At 41.7% G+C, this 16,191-nt stretch overlaps 2 protein-coding genes across 3 annotated transcripts in view; one reads left to right on the top strand and one right to left on the bottom strand.

Moving 5' to 3' along the window:
- The first annotated feature begins 626 nt into the window (after positions 1-626).
- On the top strand, positions 627-12,330 carry LOC118375804 (reduced folate transporter). 2 transcript variants are annotated; one of them, XR_008096658.1, is made up of 6 exons: positions 627-2,535; positions 4,961-5,762; positions 6,651-6,843; positions 7,021-7,159; positions 7,274-7,927; positions 10,609-12,330. XR_008096658.1 is itself a non-coding variant. In XM_052500283.1 (6 exons), exons 2-6 carry the CDS (start codon positions 2,263-2,265, stop codon positions 7,475-7,477), a joined length of 1,611 nt encoding a protein of 536 aa, XP_052356243.1. In that variant the 5' UTR covers positions 627-1,066; positions 1,869-2,262; the 3' UTR covers positions 7,478-9,594. The 2 variants fall into 2 exon arrangements, 1 of the variants encoding a protein (XP_052356243.1); XM_052500283.1 differs by lacking the exon at positions 10,609-12,330 and having other exon boundaries at positions 627-1,066; positions 1,869-2,535; positions 7,274-9,594.
- A 3,298-nt stretch (positions 12,331-15,628) lies between these two features.
- The window catches only part of LOC118375805 (collagen alpha-1(XVIII) chain-like), a 39,568-nt gene continuing 39,005 nt past the window's right edge, over positions 15,629-16,191 (bottom strand). Inside the window, 2 exon segments of the mRNA XM_052500284.1 lie at positions 15,629-15,878; positions 16,065-16,180. Coding sequence (XP_052356244.1) covers positions 15,665-15,878; positions 16,065-16,180 — 330 coding nt within the window. The 3' untranslated portion in view covers positions 15,629-15,664.

Here is a 16,191-nt window from a genome sequence, read left to right as displayed (position 1 = left end):
AGTCACCACTCCATTGCTATGCCCTCATTTATAGCACCAAAGGTCAAACTCAGATTGCAAATGTTTGCTGAAGTTTGTTTATGATGTTGCAGTCGTTTTCTAGCATATTCATACTGCTAGACGTATTCCAAATCTGTATATAAAAGCTCACACGTGACGCGAAAAGAAAGTTTACAAACATTGTCATACTATACCAACGTTTCTTTATTCAGTTACATTGTAACGCCGACATGTAGCCTACTCTCCAAAAATGTAATATGGACGTTCACACTGAGGGGATTCGTTTATCTAGCTCGGGTTACCCCGATGAGAGGAGTTTGTATCGGGTGAAGGTGATTGCATTCATTTTGGAACAGGGCAGCCTGAAGGGTGTTCGCCGGTTCTAAACAAAAGTGTAGTAATTAAGGACGTGGAGTGATACATCGGATTAGTGATGAGTCAGATTCTGTGCAAACGTGATTGCGATAAAAACGCTTTATCTGCCTTCCCAATTAAAACTAGTTTGAACATTCAAACATGTATTTTTATGGAAAGGAGATGTTGTATGTTTCGGGACGATTGGCCGAGGGCAGATTGCTGTTTGATTTGAGAAGGGCGCTCCTTCCTCCTAGCCTTCCCCAGATGACATGAGGGCGCCATTTCTCGGTTCAACCCGGGCCAGGAAAATAGAACTCCCTCATTTCACAGCGCGCGCAACGGTCACGTCCAATGATTATCCATGGGGCAATGTTCAGTTGCTTGCTCAGTAGAACGCTCTATGTTTTGTGTCGGGTGTTTGTCTTTATTCGTTAAATGTTCATGTGATATTATGTCCTAATATATTGGAATACATTATGTAGCCTATTGGCCATTTATATTTAAACCAGTGAAAAGTATTGATCATTGAGTGATATACTAATGTTCATTGATAAATACCTTTTAAGGTGCATTTTGGATTATCTCCGGTCAATCATCTGAAACTACAGCCCCCATAGTTCCTTGCAAAATCTCACAGACTCAGTTGCTCTGAAATGCATTCAACTGAGCAACAGCGCGCACACGAGTTCAGTCGGGGAAGAATTTAGAGGTAGGTTTTTACCTACTTTCCTTGTCAATGTACAAAGTTGTATGTACATTGTTTAAAACCCAATTATTGGTGTCAACTTCAACTAGCTAACAAGTTCACCAATGTTCCCTGCAATAAGATAATATTAACTCGCATGATGGAGCTAACATTAGCTAGATAGTGTCAGCTACTGTAGGCAGTTAGCTAAATTGTATAGGCTATTTGATTTTAGCTGTTGCGAGCTCTCTGACATTGTTCACTAGCAAGGGGTTTATTAAAATAAGCACCTACCTCTTCCAGACAAGCTTAGCTACCTTTAGCTAACTAACGTTAGGTATTCCAGACTGGAATCTGGTTAGCTAACGTGACTAGTTAGCTAACATTGAATATGGCTCGTGCCAGCCATGCGTGCAGAAGTTGCACCCCTGTTTTAGCGAATACTTTTTCAAGTAACTATGTCTGGTCTCACGCATGCAACATTGCAATTACAAATCTTTCTAACCATGGTCGTTCGTTGTGAATCCAATTTTTCGGAGTGTGTCAACCCCAAGTTAATAAATCAGTCCAACAGAGAACAACAAAGTTATCATACACTGACTGCACCCAAATAATACTCGTTACCTGACAGCTCAGATCTGTTAGGGTCGTTGTTTACCATGGTTGTTACTATAATACGTGTGATTTGATGTCACTGCCCGGGAAAGGACCGCTTTGGACATAGGGAGTTTGGTTGAGCACCATCCCACAAAATAATGAAGAATAAAGCACTCTGTCAGAAAACAAACTTTGAGTGACTATTTGCAACCATTATTGTATTTTACAGGTTCAAACAGACCAGAGGTCCAGCTGTAAACTAGCTTGCTTTCAATCATTGTTAATCCATGGAATGGAGCAAAGGTTGACCTTGTCTCATACATAGAGTATGAAAATGGCTGCAGGTAGCACTTTAACTCCATGTTCGTCATTGTGAAAGGTTTCCCTCTCACCCCCTCTAATGTTTAACACTGGATCCTTTGTGGAACTTGTAAGGGAAGAGTGTTAACAGGAATCTCTACTCATTGTCTGCTTAGAACATCTGAATTGGTGGTTTAGGCCCTACTCTCTGGTTTCTATGAAAATTCCTATACCAAGCCTCTTCACTATAGCAATACCACTTAGTCATTTTATACAGTCAGAGGTAGACTTGGGACCCCAGTGTCCACTGTCAGGCCACTACCATGGTGGGCAAAGATGCTATGGTGAGTGGGGACAGGGCTGTGGAGGAAGAGGCTGAACTTGACCTGAAGGAGACCTCCCCTGGAGAGCCTGACCCCGAGATGGCTCTTCCCCCACCTGAGGACCCCTCAAACGGCCAGACCAAGACCGCCCGGACCTGGGAGTTGTCGGTGGTGTTCCTGTGTTTCTATGGGTTTATGGTGCAGCTGAAGCCTGGGGAGCCCTTTATAACACCAAACCTGCTCAGCATGGAGAAGAACTTCACCAGGGAACAGGTCAGTGATGCAGTCATCCCCCTATAACAGATTGGAATGTTTGTGTGGTGTGTTTTGCGTGAGAGTGCAGTTTGTGTATGCAACTATCTGTGTGTGTGTCTCTTAAGTTGACCACAGTTTTTAAGGGTGGGTAGATGTGTAGGAGGTAGGGCTGCACAATGTGTGCGAATAATCGAGTTGAGAATGTTTTTTTTCTTACCAAATGTTGCGATTTGACGTTAAAGATCAAATACTTGGGTGAACTGTTGGAATCATAGAAATGGAATAACTTATATTACAAAGTAGGGCTGGGAATTGCCAGGGACCTCACAATACAATATTATCACTAGCAGAATAGCATGCGAACTTACAGTGAATCTAACAGCAAGGAGGAAAACTGCACCATGTCTGCTGCAGGGGAAGCAGCCGCAAGAGGAGAAAAATGGTTTTATTAAAAACGTCCATGGAAATAAAATATTGCATGCAATATGGATCTCTTTAAATGGATATTGCACATCAATATTTTTTTTAAGATGGTATGATATTAAATCATTTTGGAGCACTATTTTTATTTTTTTATTTTTTTATTTCCCCTTTATTTAACCAGGTAGGCTAGTTGAGAACAAGTTCTCATTTGCAGAATAGCATGCGACCTGGCCAAGATAAAGCATAGCAGTGTGAACAGACAACACAGAGTTACACATGGAGTAAACAATTAAAAGTCAATAACACAGTAGAAAAAAATGGGCAGTCTATATACAATGTGGATCTCTTGCAAAAGGATGAGGAGGTAGGCGAATAATACAATTTTGCAGATTAACACTGGAGTGATAAATGATCAGATGGGCATGTACAGGTAGAGATATTGGTGTGCAAAAGAGCAGAAAAGTAAATAAATAAAAACAGTATAAAAACAGTATGGGAATGAGGTAGGCAAAATGGGTGAGCTATTTACCTATAGACTATGTACAACTGCAGCGATCTTGTTAGCTGCTCGGATATGATGTTTGAAGTTGGTGAGGGAGATAAAATTCTCCAACTTCAAATGGATCTTTGCAATATGGTTCCAGTCACAGGCTGCAGAGTACTGGAACTCTTTGAATATGGATCTCTTGCAAATGGAGGTGTTGGCTTTAGGGATGATCAGTGAGATACACCTGCTGGAGCGCGTGCTATGGATGGGTGTTGCCATCGTGACCAGTGAACTGAGATAAGGCGGAGCTTTACCTAGCATGGACTTGTAAATGACCTGTAATAGTGGGTCTGGCGATATGGATATGTAGTGAGGGCCAGCCTTGCGATAGAGCATACAAGTCTCAGTGGTGGGTAGTATAAGGTGCTTTAGTGACAAAATCGGATGGCACTGTGATAGACTGCATCCAGTTTGCTGATAGAGTGTTGGAAGCCATTTTGTAGATGACATCTTGCGATCGAGGATCTCTTGTAGGATATCAGTTTTACTAGGGTAAGCTTGGCAGCGTGAGTGAAGGAGGCTTTGTTGCGGAATAGAAAGCCGACTCTGGATTTGATTTAGTAGGAAGGATCGAGAAACTTATCTTCACTCTTGCTTAGTAAACAAATATTTTGTTAGTCGTGTCAACTATTGCTATCGGTCTTCTACTGAATAAAAAAACATGTATTTAACCTTTATTTAACTGACTTGCCGAGTTAAATAAAGGTTAAATGTACAAAGAAAATTATATATATTTAAAGGGCAGGGCATGTCAGTTCAACCTGAGGCCCAATTGATTTTGAGGGATATGAAAGACAATGTCCTGCGCTGGAGGCTATAGCCTTGTATGACAAGTAGAAGGACAACCCTGATATAAGCTATATCAGCTGACACGTGTTCCATCTGAATTTATACTAGGAGCTTGAACTACAACCGCTCAATCCTAAAATAATTGAACCAGTGTTCCTTAGTCATGGAACCCACTGGACTGTAATAAGGCTATCACAGTGTGAGTGCAGTAACCCCTCCTCAGTATGGTCAAAGTTCACATTCCTACAAATTAGGGCAGTCTCTTTTTCTGATTGGTTACTGTAGGCTTGTCTGGCTCAGTATAAACTAATGAACCTAATGGCCTGAAGTCTGCAGACTCATTGGAAGGTGTCCTTGCCTACAATGTAGCATTAGTTCAAATGAATGGGAGCAGTGAAGGTTTTTGCTCCCCTCATTTCCTGTAGACGGGGATTAACGTTGTTGCATTGGCAAAAGGTGTCAGCACAGCGACAAGGTTATTCTGAACACCATATGAGGCATGTGCATTTGTCAGTGTTCGAGGACTCACAGGAAACTAGCCTAAATATGCCATTTGAGAACACCTGCCGGCACATTTATAGAGCCTTCAGCTGCAACTTTTTACAAGGAGAATTAGATTCCACGTAGTCCTCTGTCTCTTCTATGTGGTCTCCCCCTCTCATATCCGCCATTCTCTTCCTCCAGGTGACCAATGAGATCAACCCGATCCTGTCCTACTCCTACATGGCGGTGCTGGTGCCAGTCTTCCTCCTGACAGACGTCTTGCGTTACAAGCCCGTCCTGGTCCTCTCCAGTCTCAGCCATGTGGCCATCTGGCTCCTCCTCCTCCTGGGCTCCTCCCTCTTAGAGATGCAGTTCATGGAGTTCTTCTACGGCATCACCATGGCAGCACGCGTGGCTTACTCCTCCTATATCTTCTCCCTGGTCACCCCAGAGCTCTACCAACGTGTGGCCAGCTACTCGCGCTCTTGTGTCCTCATGGGGGTGTTTGCCAGTTCGGTGCTGGGCCAGGTGCTGATATCTGTGGGAAGGCTCTCCTTCGCCACGCTCAGTGCTGTCTCCTTGGCCTTGGTGTCCTTTGGCCTGGTGCTCTCCGTCTGCCTGCCCTGGCCCAAAAGGTCCTTGTTCTTCAACAGGGCCCACCATGCTGCCCAGAGGAACCTCCAGGAGCAGGCTGCCGCACAGTCGGAGCTGGCCAGGATGAAGCAGGGCGAAGCGGGCTTGGGTTCGGGTGACACACCCTCCCTGGCCCCTCTCAGCTCTGGTTCCTCCTGGAGGGACTCTGTGTTTATTCAGATGCTGAAGGAGCTGAGGAACGTGCCGCGGAGGCCCAGCCTGAGACTGTGGAGCCTGTGGTGGGTGTTCAACTCCGCTGGCTACTACCTGGTGCTGTTGTACATCCATGTCCTGTGGAACAAGGTGTACCCCGCCACGGAGAACAAACACGTCTACAACGGAGGGGTGGAGGCTGTCTCCACACTACTGGGTGAGGGATCCATTTCCCTAGGTTTTAGTCTGGGTACAAAGGCCCTCCAAAGCCAGGTATACAAGTGTTTTAATAACCAATATGTAGCATTCACCTGGGTCTTTACTGTCTGACAGGGTTGGAGCCTGTGTTCTCCAAGTCAATGATTCCTACAAAATTTTAACACCCCTACAGCAGTTGGCAGAGGTAGTAGTGAGAGCACCATGGTAACATGCTTCAAGGTACATATTTTCTCAGTCAAATGAGTTGTCTTAGACCAGGGTTTCCCCATCTCCAGTCCTCCAGTACCCCCAACACACGTTGTTGTAGCCCCAGGCTAACTCGCCTGATTCAATAGTTGACAAGTAGAATCAGGTGTGCTTGTCTGGGGCCACAACAAAAATGCGCACTGTTGGGGGGACTGGAGTTGGGAAACACTGTTTTAGACTGACCCCTCTCCAATTATTTAATTATGACTGAAATTACATGACCTAAACAGCTGACAAGGACAGGAGACATACAAAGCCCATCAATCTAGGAAGAGGAATTCCCATGAAGCAGAATGTGGTGAGACAACAGAAGACTAACCAGTCACTTTCTGTTGAAAGGTGGTGGAAGATGACAATGTTTTAGATGTTGATCACACAGGAGATGACGCCAGACAATGTGCTGCTCCCCATAGTCATTTAGTATAATTATTTTATTGATGCCTAATAATAACATAAAGGCTTACTGAACCAGCAATCCCCTCTGTTTGCCTTGATATGATAATGTCAAACTGTGACCCTGAGTCACACACACACACAGCATTTATTAAATGAAGTTCCCCAAGCCTTAATCACCTACTCAGTCATTAATTTAGTCAGCTTATCTTCTTCGACTAACTCCACCTCGTTAACTCTGTCCCAGGTGCGATCACGTCGTTTGCGGCGGGCTTCGTGAAGATCCGCTGGAACGTGTGGTCTGAGCTGGTGATCGGCGTCATCACGGCTCTACAGGCTGGCCTGCTGCTCCTCATGGGGACCACCAGCAACATCTGGGTCTGCTATGTGGCCTACTCCCTCTTCAAGGGTTTCTACCAGTTCCTCGTGCCCATCGCCATGTACGTTTCTTTAGGTCTACTTTTATTTAAAGTCGTTGTATACGTATAATGGGATTTGGGGATTTTCATGTTCAGACGTGTACAGTGCATGAATGCATTGTCAAATAGAACTGTCACGTCTTTCTTACTTTAGGCTGTACATTTAATTTGCCGACTATCCTGTTGTGGTGTTTGTAGTTTCCAGATCGCTCCGCTCACCAAGGAGCTGTGTGCCCTGGTGTTTGGGGTCAACACTTTCCTGGCGACCGTTCTGAAGACCATCATCACCCTCATCGTCTCTGACAAGAAGGGTCTGGGACTAGACGTGCACTCCCAGGTCAGTCACACACACTCTGATTACAACCACGCTCAGACAACTTCCTGCAAGATGACGTCACCCATATGGGAACACCATATGTTTTCTAATGAGTGCTGTTCTGTTCTCCAATAGTTCCTGGTCTACTTCTTCTACTTTGCCTTGCTGACGGTTATCTACCTGGGCTGTGCTGCCTGGGTCATCATTCGCCACTACAGGAACCAATCGGCAGGAGGGGGAGGGGACACAGACCAGGCCACGCCCACTGAGCTATGTTCCGTACCATCAAACCCCTCAGAGACGGAACCTCTGTCCAATGGGAACAACGTGAAGGCCTGAAAGGAATATTCTGGTATATTCTGGTATGTTGGCAGAGTCAGATTCAGAGTCAGATGCAGTTTGAAGGAATTTGCTAACTAGCGTTAGCCAAATTGCTAACTTCCGTTAGCATAATGACTGGAAGTCTATCGGAACAGCTAGCATGCAAGTTGTCCCTGTAGACTTCCTGTCATTGCGCTAGCTAACGCTAGTTGGCATTGGCTCGCGAAACTACCTCTAACTTCTTTCATACTGGATGCAGAGACATAAAAATGGTATCCATGAGTTCATCTGACTGTGTGGAAGTTGATAAAGGGTCTCCTTGCCAAAATCCTTAACTAACCCTTGAACATTGTGTCATCTTTACATCAACACCTAAACCCCCTACACTGACTTTGAGTGGTCCCAAACGGTCTGGGAATCTCTGCTACGGTTTCCACACGACTGCACAAGGACAGATGAGACTTAGAGGTGAGTCGAGACCTCATGACACTTCGTTGGATGTGTTGGGGGAGTGTAGTTTACCAGTATTAGTGAACAGTCACTGTTCTCAGCCCTTAGTGCCTTATCTGTTATATCCAACGTGTATTCAGTTCACCAAAAGGATGTTATTATGGAATACATTATTTTTTTTTTAAGAAATACAGGCAGGGCCCACCTACATTACTACAAGATAATAAAAAGCTCACTCGATCGAGCCTAATGGTCTTGTAAGCAGCGGTGAAAAGTACCAACTTGTCATACTTGATTAAAAGTAAAGATGCCTTCATAGAAATGACTCAAGTAAAAGTCTAAAAGTATTTGGTTTTAAATAAACTTAAGTATAAAAAAGTAAGAGTATAAATTATTTCAAATGACTTATTAAGCAAACCAGATGGCACAATTGCATTTTTTCTTCATCAGTAGCCAGGGGGACACTCCAACACTGAGACATCATTTGTGTTTAGTGAGTCCGCCAGATCAGAGGCAGTAGGGATGACCAGGGTTGTTCTCTTGATAAGTGTGTGAATTGGACCACTTTTCTGTCCTGCTAAGGATTCAAAATATAGCAAGTAATTTTGGGTGTCAGGGAAAATGTATGGAGTAAAAAGTACATTATTTCCTTTCGGAATGTAGTGATGTAAAAGTTGTCAAAAATATAAATAGTAAAGTACAGATACTTCTTAAGTAGTACTTAAGTATTTTTAAGTACTTTACACCACTGCTTGTAAGTAGCAATACATGACCTTGTATGCGGTACAAATCACATTGTGGGAGCACCTCTAAGAGAATGAATTAGGCTGTTTGGGAAGGTTTGCATCCTAAGAAACCTGCCTCAACATTGTTTTCGAAGTACAATAGACCAGCATATAGCTACTGTAGTAGGTACATTTAAGGAATTTTCTTTTTCGGCTTTAGACCAATCCCTACTTCTCACTCAAAACAGTGTTTTGTTTTTAATAGTCAGAGTTTGGGCCTAGTTGTCAGCCTAATGTTCTCAGAGAGACTGTTGACATGTACTATGTAGTGGCTGCTTTTCTCTTCTCATCCCAGAAACATCCCAAATGGTGTTATCCACGGGGGATGTTCAGAGTTTTCCAAATACAGGGTAATCATATGTTCCCTGATGTTAAAGCATGTTTGTTTTCGTAACTCTGACTGAGAAAATAATCATCTCAATTAGAGGGGACCAATAGGAAATTATCTACAGAAACAGTCCAACTAATTCTACTGGACTACTTCTTCTACTGATGGAACAGTAGCCTGTTATATTCAGCAAATGATTCACTGTTTTTCGATCATTAGGAATTCTCGACAATTGCTGCAATTGTATTGATTAGCGAAAACCATATTTTTGAATCTGTGTGTCTATTGTTAGCTGTACAGAAGTCCTCCAGTGAGAGAGGTGTGCCCCACAGGATCATGATTACTATGTGATCACATTAGCATTACTTTAGATTAAGTAGACACGTGACAGGGTGCATTTTTGGGCTGCAGAATCTTCCTGAAGATTTTTCTTTGAAAAGTGTAAAAATATTTTCTAAATGAAGCCCTTTGTGTGTATGTTCACTACACTCCCATTGTCTTAGGTTTAATCAGCGATTGCTTGTGAACAAAGCAGATGCCAATTGTTTTAGGGCCTTCAAACTAACCATGTCAGTGGATTTTTTGATTTCACCTTTATTTAACCAGGTAGGCCAGTTGAGAACAAGTTATGCTTGCTGCCAGTGAGTAATTCAATGCACCTTGTGTCAGGAAGTGTTTTAGCTACCATTTTGTGTATAGTTTTGCTTAAGGGAGGTGGGGTAAGTTGAGCCATTTTTACATTCAGCATCACTAGGAGATCTATTGTATTCTTTCTAACAAAGGTATCTACATATATTTCAGGATGTTGTGTATCCCTGGAAATAATCCAAATTCATGTAAACTTTACAGTTTTGAAAACATAGGTTGTCTGGGGAAATAAGTGGTCTCTTGGCACAATTTACCCCGGGATTCGGGTAAATTGAGCCACGGAATAGGTCAAGTTAAGCCGCATAGAAATGTCTCTGAATGAAATATTACCAATACCTTTTAAAAATATCTATCTATCTTTATTTCCCGAACACAATTGCTTTTTCTTTTAATAATTTTAAGCACCTTTTTAACACAGGCTCCTAACAAACACTTTGTACTTCATATATATATATATATATATTTTAACATTGGCCAGGCCCTGTTACCTCATATCCCAGCGATAATGCCTTGCATTATGCCTGGGAAGAAAACACTTCAATTGGCTCAACTTTTACCCCAAGGCAAACATTTGGATTATATTAGCACACACAGATACAATAATTTCATGCTTATGTATAGAATAATCTTAATGATCTACTTTGCTTTAGATACAAGCATCATGAAACCTCTATAACAGAAAATAATTTGACTTGCTGAAAATCTTTTCTTTTTTACTTAACTTTTTTCATGTGGTTTCTTCCTTCAGACTCAATGAAATGATGACCCTCTTCCTAGATATTTGGTCAAATTATAACATTTTCTGTATGGTTTCCTAGAAACAAGGGTGGCTCAACCTACCCCACTCTCCCCTATTTTTGTTGAAATGTTTTCATGCAGATTTGTATTTTCTCCCCCAGCAGTGCTAATCATATGTTCATTGTCATCTTTTCTAATAGGAAGCCCACATGAATGTGAATGTGTAAACTGGAATATAGTTGTTATGAACTACTGCGAATGAGTTTTGAGGATTTAGCAATGAGCTGGCAGACCTTAATTCTGCATGTTATTTTCCAGAATTTTCGAATGAGCTATTTTGTATTGTTTAAATGCAGGGGTTCTCAAACGTTTTTGCTTCGTGACCCACCAATTGAGCTGTGTTTTGAGTCTCCACCCACCATAAGGGTTGAGTGGTAAAAAAAAACGTACACAGACCAAAGCATAAATACAAAATATGATCTTGGCAGCGGACACTATTTTGCCGTTTCAAAGCTAATCCCTGCATTTCCACATCCTGCCATGGAGCTGAAATAAAAAAATTGCAATTTTAAAAACAATTTCCTGCAATTCTATGCATTTTGCCATGGAGCTGAAATTTTGTTTGCTTTTAAGCAAATTTCATGCAATTCTATGCATTATGACATGGCTGTTTTTTTTATGCACCAACATAACATCAGTGGAGGCCTGATTGTCTAGCTTTTATTTTGTTGATTGTAAATTCTCAGATTATAGGCTATTATTGAAAATATATAGGTCCGTTCTCTTTTCTGCATACCATCCCACAGTTTGGGAACTACTGTTTTAATGGAACAATTTATTTATCTGTGCATAAGAGTGAAATTGGGTTTTCTTAAATGTTTGTCACAGGAAATAAATGCAAAATGAATTTGAAAAATGTAAATATCTTTTAGACCTATGTTTATTCTTTGGAATCTGACAACTCTGGGAACTCATATCTGGTGTACCCTTTACATTCTAAATGTGTTTATACCATACTTAAAGTACGCCCATAAATGCAGATTACTCCTAACCAATTGTTTTTATTGAAGTTGCCTTTAGTTTAATTTAATTGCTGTGCATAGGAAGTGGTTTGCTGAATTCCCCTCCCCTTGAGTAATCTTAGGACCATCTTACTACAAAACTGAGAAATCATGTCAGAATATAGACTATAGTAGTTGAGTGTCTATTAATTACATGTAGGGTGGATAAAAGATGTGTGTGAACAATTACAAGCACTTAACTTGAGAACGCTATGTACAATGGGTCCGGAACACGAGATATGCAACTTGAACTTTGCACTATTCTCGAATTGATTTAAAAGGTCATATCTCAAGGTAGGTTTCAGCCTATAGTGATGAGGTTGTAGAGTATACAATGATTTTTACATGGTCATATGGCCTCGTAAACAAATACAAAGGTATGAGATTAATTGCACCTAATGGTCTATATGCCGTGCAGTATACTAGCCAACGAGTTCGGTATAGGATAAGATTTGTAACGTTAACTGTCAGAATTGTTCATGTTTATTATTGTCACACTGACTTCAATCAATGCCGAAAATACACTTTGGGTGAATGACTGTGAACCTATTTTGTTGCTGTAAAAAAAAAAAAGATTTATGTCAACATTTTATTTTTTGATTTACAAATAAATCAGTTTGGAAAAACAATGTAGCATTTGTTTGCAATAAACATTGATGACATTGAGAGAGATGGCACAGTACATGTCACCTCAGGAAACTCCTCACCAGGGTCATACACCGGTTCATTCAGTGAGCTGCAATGCTTTGGTCTTTGGATTAAAAGCCTTATTTAATTTCCATCACAGTGCTTAGACATGAAAAACACTTAAGAGCACTTTTGAGGATTTTGAAAACGCAAAAGGACATTGCAAAACAAAAACATAGTAGTTAGATTTTTGATACAAAATGTCATGATTCTTGGCCCAGACTCATCTCTTCCTCTGTCATTACATAGATCCATGGAGTACATTACTGAAAAGTGTGAATGTTAAAACTACTTAACAAAATGTTAAGCGCAAAATAAATACTCCTTTTGTTATCAAAACATTTGAAATATCCTGTTCCCTTTTGATGTCCGCTAGAAAAATAAAACCATCCAACATTTACGGCAATGTTATAGATAGTGCTTCAAAAACTGGTTATATGTACTGATTACAACAAAATGTAAAGTGAATAAAAAATTACAACATTGGATAATAAACATTTAATGTACAATACTGCAACAATTAGCTTGTTGGACTCAGAATAGAATGTGTCCTGTTTAATATGTAGGTGTGGTTTGATTCTAGGGCAAACTGTTAAAAGGCTATAGACTTTCTACAGTGCAGGTATTATGCTTTTGAGGGCAAGACCACAAAAAAATAAATGTACATTGTGATAGTCTGCTATCTAACCCCCAATGAACATGGCTTTCTGAAGTGGACAGTGAAAGGAGAAGTGGAATGAATACAAACTCTACTGAAAACCACAGTGTTGAGGTGTTTACAGAACACAGATTTAGACGTATGTGCAGGGGGTCGGGGTGGGCTGTTTAGTCAGCTGCGATCAGTGTAAAAAGGGGGTGGCTTGGAGGGTGGTCCATCTCTTAGCCTGGTTGTCGCTGTTCTTGATCAACCCCATATTATGGATATATGGTCCTATTTGGCCAGCTGGACTGAGTGTATTGGAGAAGGGGAATGTAGCTGTTATATACAAAGCACCATTGTGTGTGTGTGTGTGTGTGTGTGTGTGTGTGTGTGTGTGTGTGTGTGTACGTATCAGTGGAGGCTCCATCCTCAGTGAATTTCATAAAAATGTAAACATTAGAAACATTCAAGTTATACCTTTTAGATAAAACTATACTAAATATATTCTTATGTCACCAAATAATAGATTAAAATACACTGTTTTGCAATGGTCTACAGTAACTTCAAAAGCACTGTCTGGGGTAGCACCATGGTGTAGCCGGAGGACAGCTAGCTTCCATCCTCCTCTGACTTCAATACAAAACCTAGGAGGCTTGTAGGCCTCACCCCCTTCCATAGACATACATGGTAATTATGACCACCTCCAGAGGAAGTCCTCCAACCGATCAAAGCTTTTAGGATCAGAGAACAAAGTGTGTTGTATTGGGATTGTGCCACAGAGCATTATGGAGATTCTGTGTTGAGAAGCTTGGTGACATTGTCGGATAGAGATTAAGAGTGAACAGTGATAGTTGAGCATTTTTGGTATTTTATTCAATTCAAATTTGTTTTTTTCAAATGACAGAAGAGGTATGTAAATTGTTTTCTTGGTTTTAAAACTTAATTTTTGTGTCCAGCTAGCAACTGATTGAACTTTTTTTAAAGTTGGCCTCGTTAACTTCAGTAGCTAGCTATCTACCAGCGTGAAGTGTGCGGTTTGTGGACTTTGTTGAAGAACCCCTTTCATTCTCTGGGGTACACGGAAAAGGGAGGGTCGACCACTGCCTGAGATCAGTTTCATGAAGAAAGATGAAAAGGTGAGGGCGTTCAAATACCAACTGGTATCAAAAGTAAAGCTGGTAACAGGGAACCTTTCATCAAGCTGCCTGTATTGCTGGCCATGCCTGCTTTAGGGAAAGTCTGAGCCTTGGTCAAAAGGTGGGTACAGTGACCTGAAGAACATCGATCGTTCAGCTAAACGGCAAAACAAAAGCAGGGAGAATATAAATGCCGACATTCAAGCTTCTGGGAATAAGCTGCATCGATAAGAGGACATGACGAGAGGGGAAATTCCCGCCAACAAGGGCAACTACAAGGAGCTTGCAGAGGTAATTAATTGCACGTTAGAATGCTTTACTTGTTGAACATATCGACCTTTCGACTTGTTTTTTCTAGGATGACGAAAACAATTCAGAATGATTTGATAGCTTCATCGCATCATCCATAAATATTTCGATTAAAGAGAGAGGTTGACACAGCACATTTTTTCGCGTGCACTCAAGTAAGCTTTCCTCTTTCCACCGGTATTTATTGAGCAAAGAACACAATCAAGTAAAAACTCATGACAAATGTTGCAGCAGCCTAGGCACACCTAAACGCTAGAAATCGGACATGTTGTATGGGATGAAAACGAGACTATATTTCAGTCTGATCAACCTTTTTTTTACAACTAATTAATCAGTGGCATACTTTATAGGGTCCAGAGTTTCCCTAGTTAGGTTACCATATAAGGAAAAACGCCAGGCTCCAGGGGGTAAAAATTACCCCACGCTCTGGGACCTATGGTGCCACCAGTCTGCTTGGAGTTGTCAGTTATGGTCAGGTATTTGGATGATCAGGGCTTTAATCAGGAACGTTTCTTGGGCTACTTTGATGTGTGAAGTGGGCGAGATGCGCCGCAGTCTGTGTTTGACTTAATGAATTTTGAGATGTCGGAGTGTAACTTCATAGAGAAACTTGTTGTCCAAACCTATGACGGCGCAGCTGTAATGGAATGTATCTGCTATTTGTATTTCCAGGGAAGTCCCCTCCTTGTTCCCTGATTAAGAGGTGATGATCACTCCACCACCATTGTCAACTATCTCCTGACATGAACTGAATCCATGTCTCATGTTCCCACTCATCCACTGGCACATTGAATGTTTCCTCTCCAAGCTCTGTAAGTCCCCCTATCAATGTTCTCTCATTACTGTATGTAGAGTCAATCACAAACACAATCACATTATTACACATCAATGATTTTGCTCTTTGCTTAGACTAACTCATTCTGAGCTCTTTTGTCTAACTGTGTAGTGTGTTGTGTTATTGTTTGTCTTTCTAGGCAAATCCTGTCCTGCACTGGTCAAGCCTCTGAACACCTCAACTCATGCCTCATACCCTCATTCAATCACTGCTGTGGTCCCTTTCCAACACTGTAAGCAGCCCTCATTCCCATTCCCCATAATAGTGTACTATAAATGTCTTTATTAAATGCTTTAGGTTAAAATAATTAGTCATTGACGATTTTTGAAACACACTTTGTTGTCCCTGTGCGTTCCACACCAATACCCTGGGTCTACCATCCTCCTATTTATTTAAGTCACCAGCCTCCACTGGTAGGTACATTTTGTTAGGCCTCCTGGATTGGCTGATGTGTTTGTGTGTTTTTCATTGGGCTTATCTCTTGATCTGGCTGTAGTGTGTGTGTGCGTTTGGTCGGTCTCTTGATCTGGCTGTAGTCTTATCTCTTTGATCTGGCTGTAGTGTGTGTGTGCGTTTGGTCGGTCAGTCCTATCTCTTGAACTGTCCGATGTAGCTGTTCTCGATGCAGAGCACGGCGTAGGAGCTGTGACAGCTGCTGGTTCTCTGTTGGAGGAGCTGGCCCCCCTGTAGAGAGGAGGCCATGCCTGTCAGCACACGCTCCCCTATACGCCAAGTCTCACAGTAGTTATCCACCTGGCCGTGCCCCCTGCTGGTCGAACCGTGCCATATCATCTTGTCTGGCCTGGGTGAGGAGAGGGAGTAAGGGAGAGAACGAGATGAAGGGATGAATCATCATATTTTTGCTTCCATTCACTTTCTCAGCTGTTAACTTGACATAACTTATCAATGCCTCCTTATGGGTGTTGTAAAAAGAGAGGTTTTGATATTTTGTGTATAGTGAGTGATATGTAGAAGTGTAGTTTATCACCATGTGCCGTCTGTGAAAATGTCTTTGCCATCGAAGGAGTAGATGGGTACGTTGTCCTTCACTCTGCCCTCTGAGTCACTGAAGATGGCCTCCCAACTGTCAAACAGGACCTCATCCTATAGAGGGG

Source organism: Oncorhynchus keta, unplaced genomic scaffold, assembly GCF_023373465.1.
Source record: "Oncorhynchus keta strain PuntledgeMale-10-30-2019 unplaced genomic scaffold, Oket_V2 Un_contig_10132_pilon_pilon, whole genome shotgun sequence".
NCBI classification, from domain to species: domain Eukaryota; kingdom Metazoa; phylum Chordata; class Actinopteri; order Salmoniformes; family Salmonidae; genus Oncorhynchus; species Oncorhynchus keta.
The sequence above is the reverse complement of the archived record's forward strand: the minus strand, read 5'-3'. Positions and strand labels throughout refer to the sequence as shown.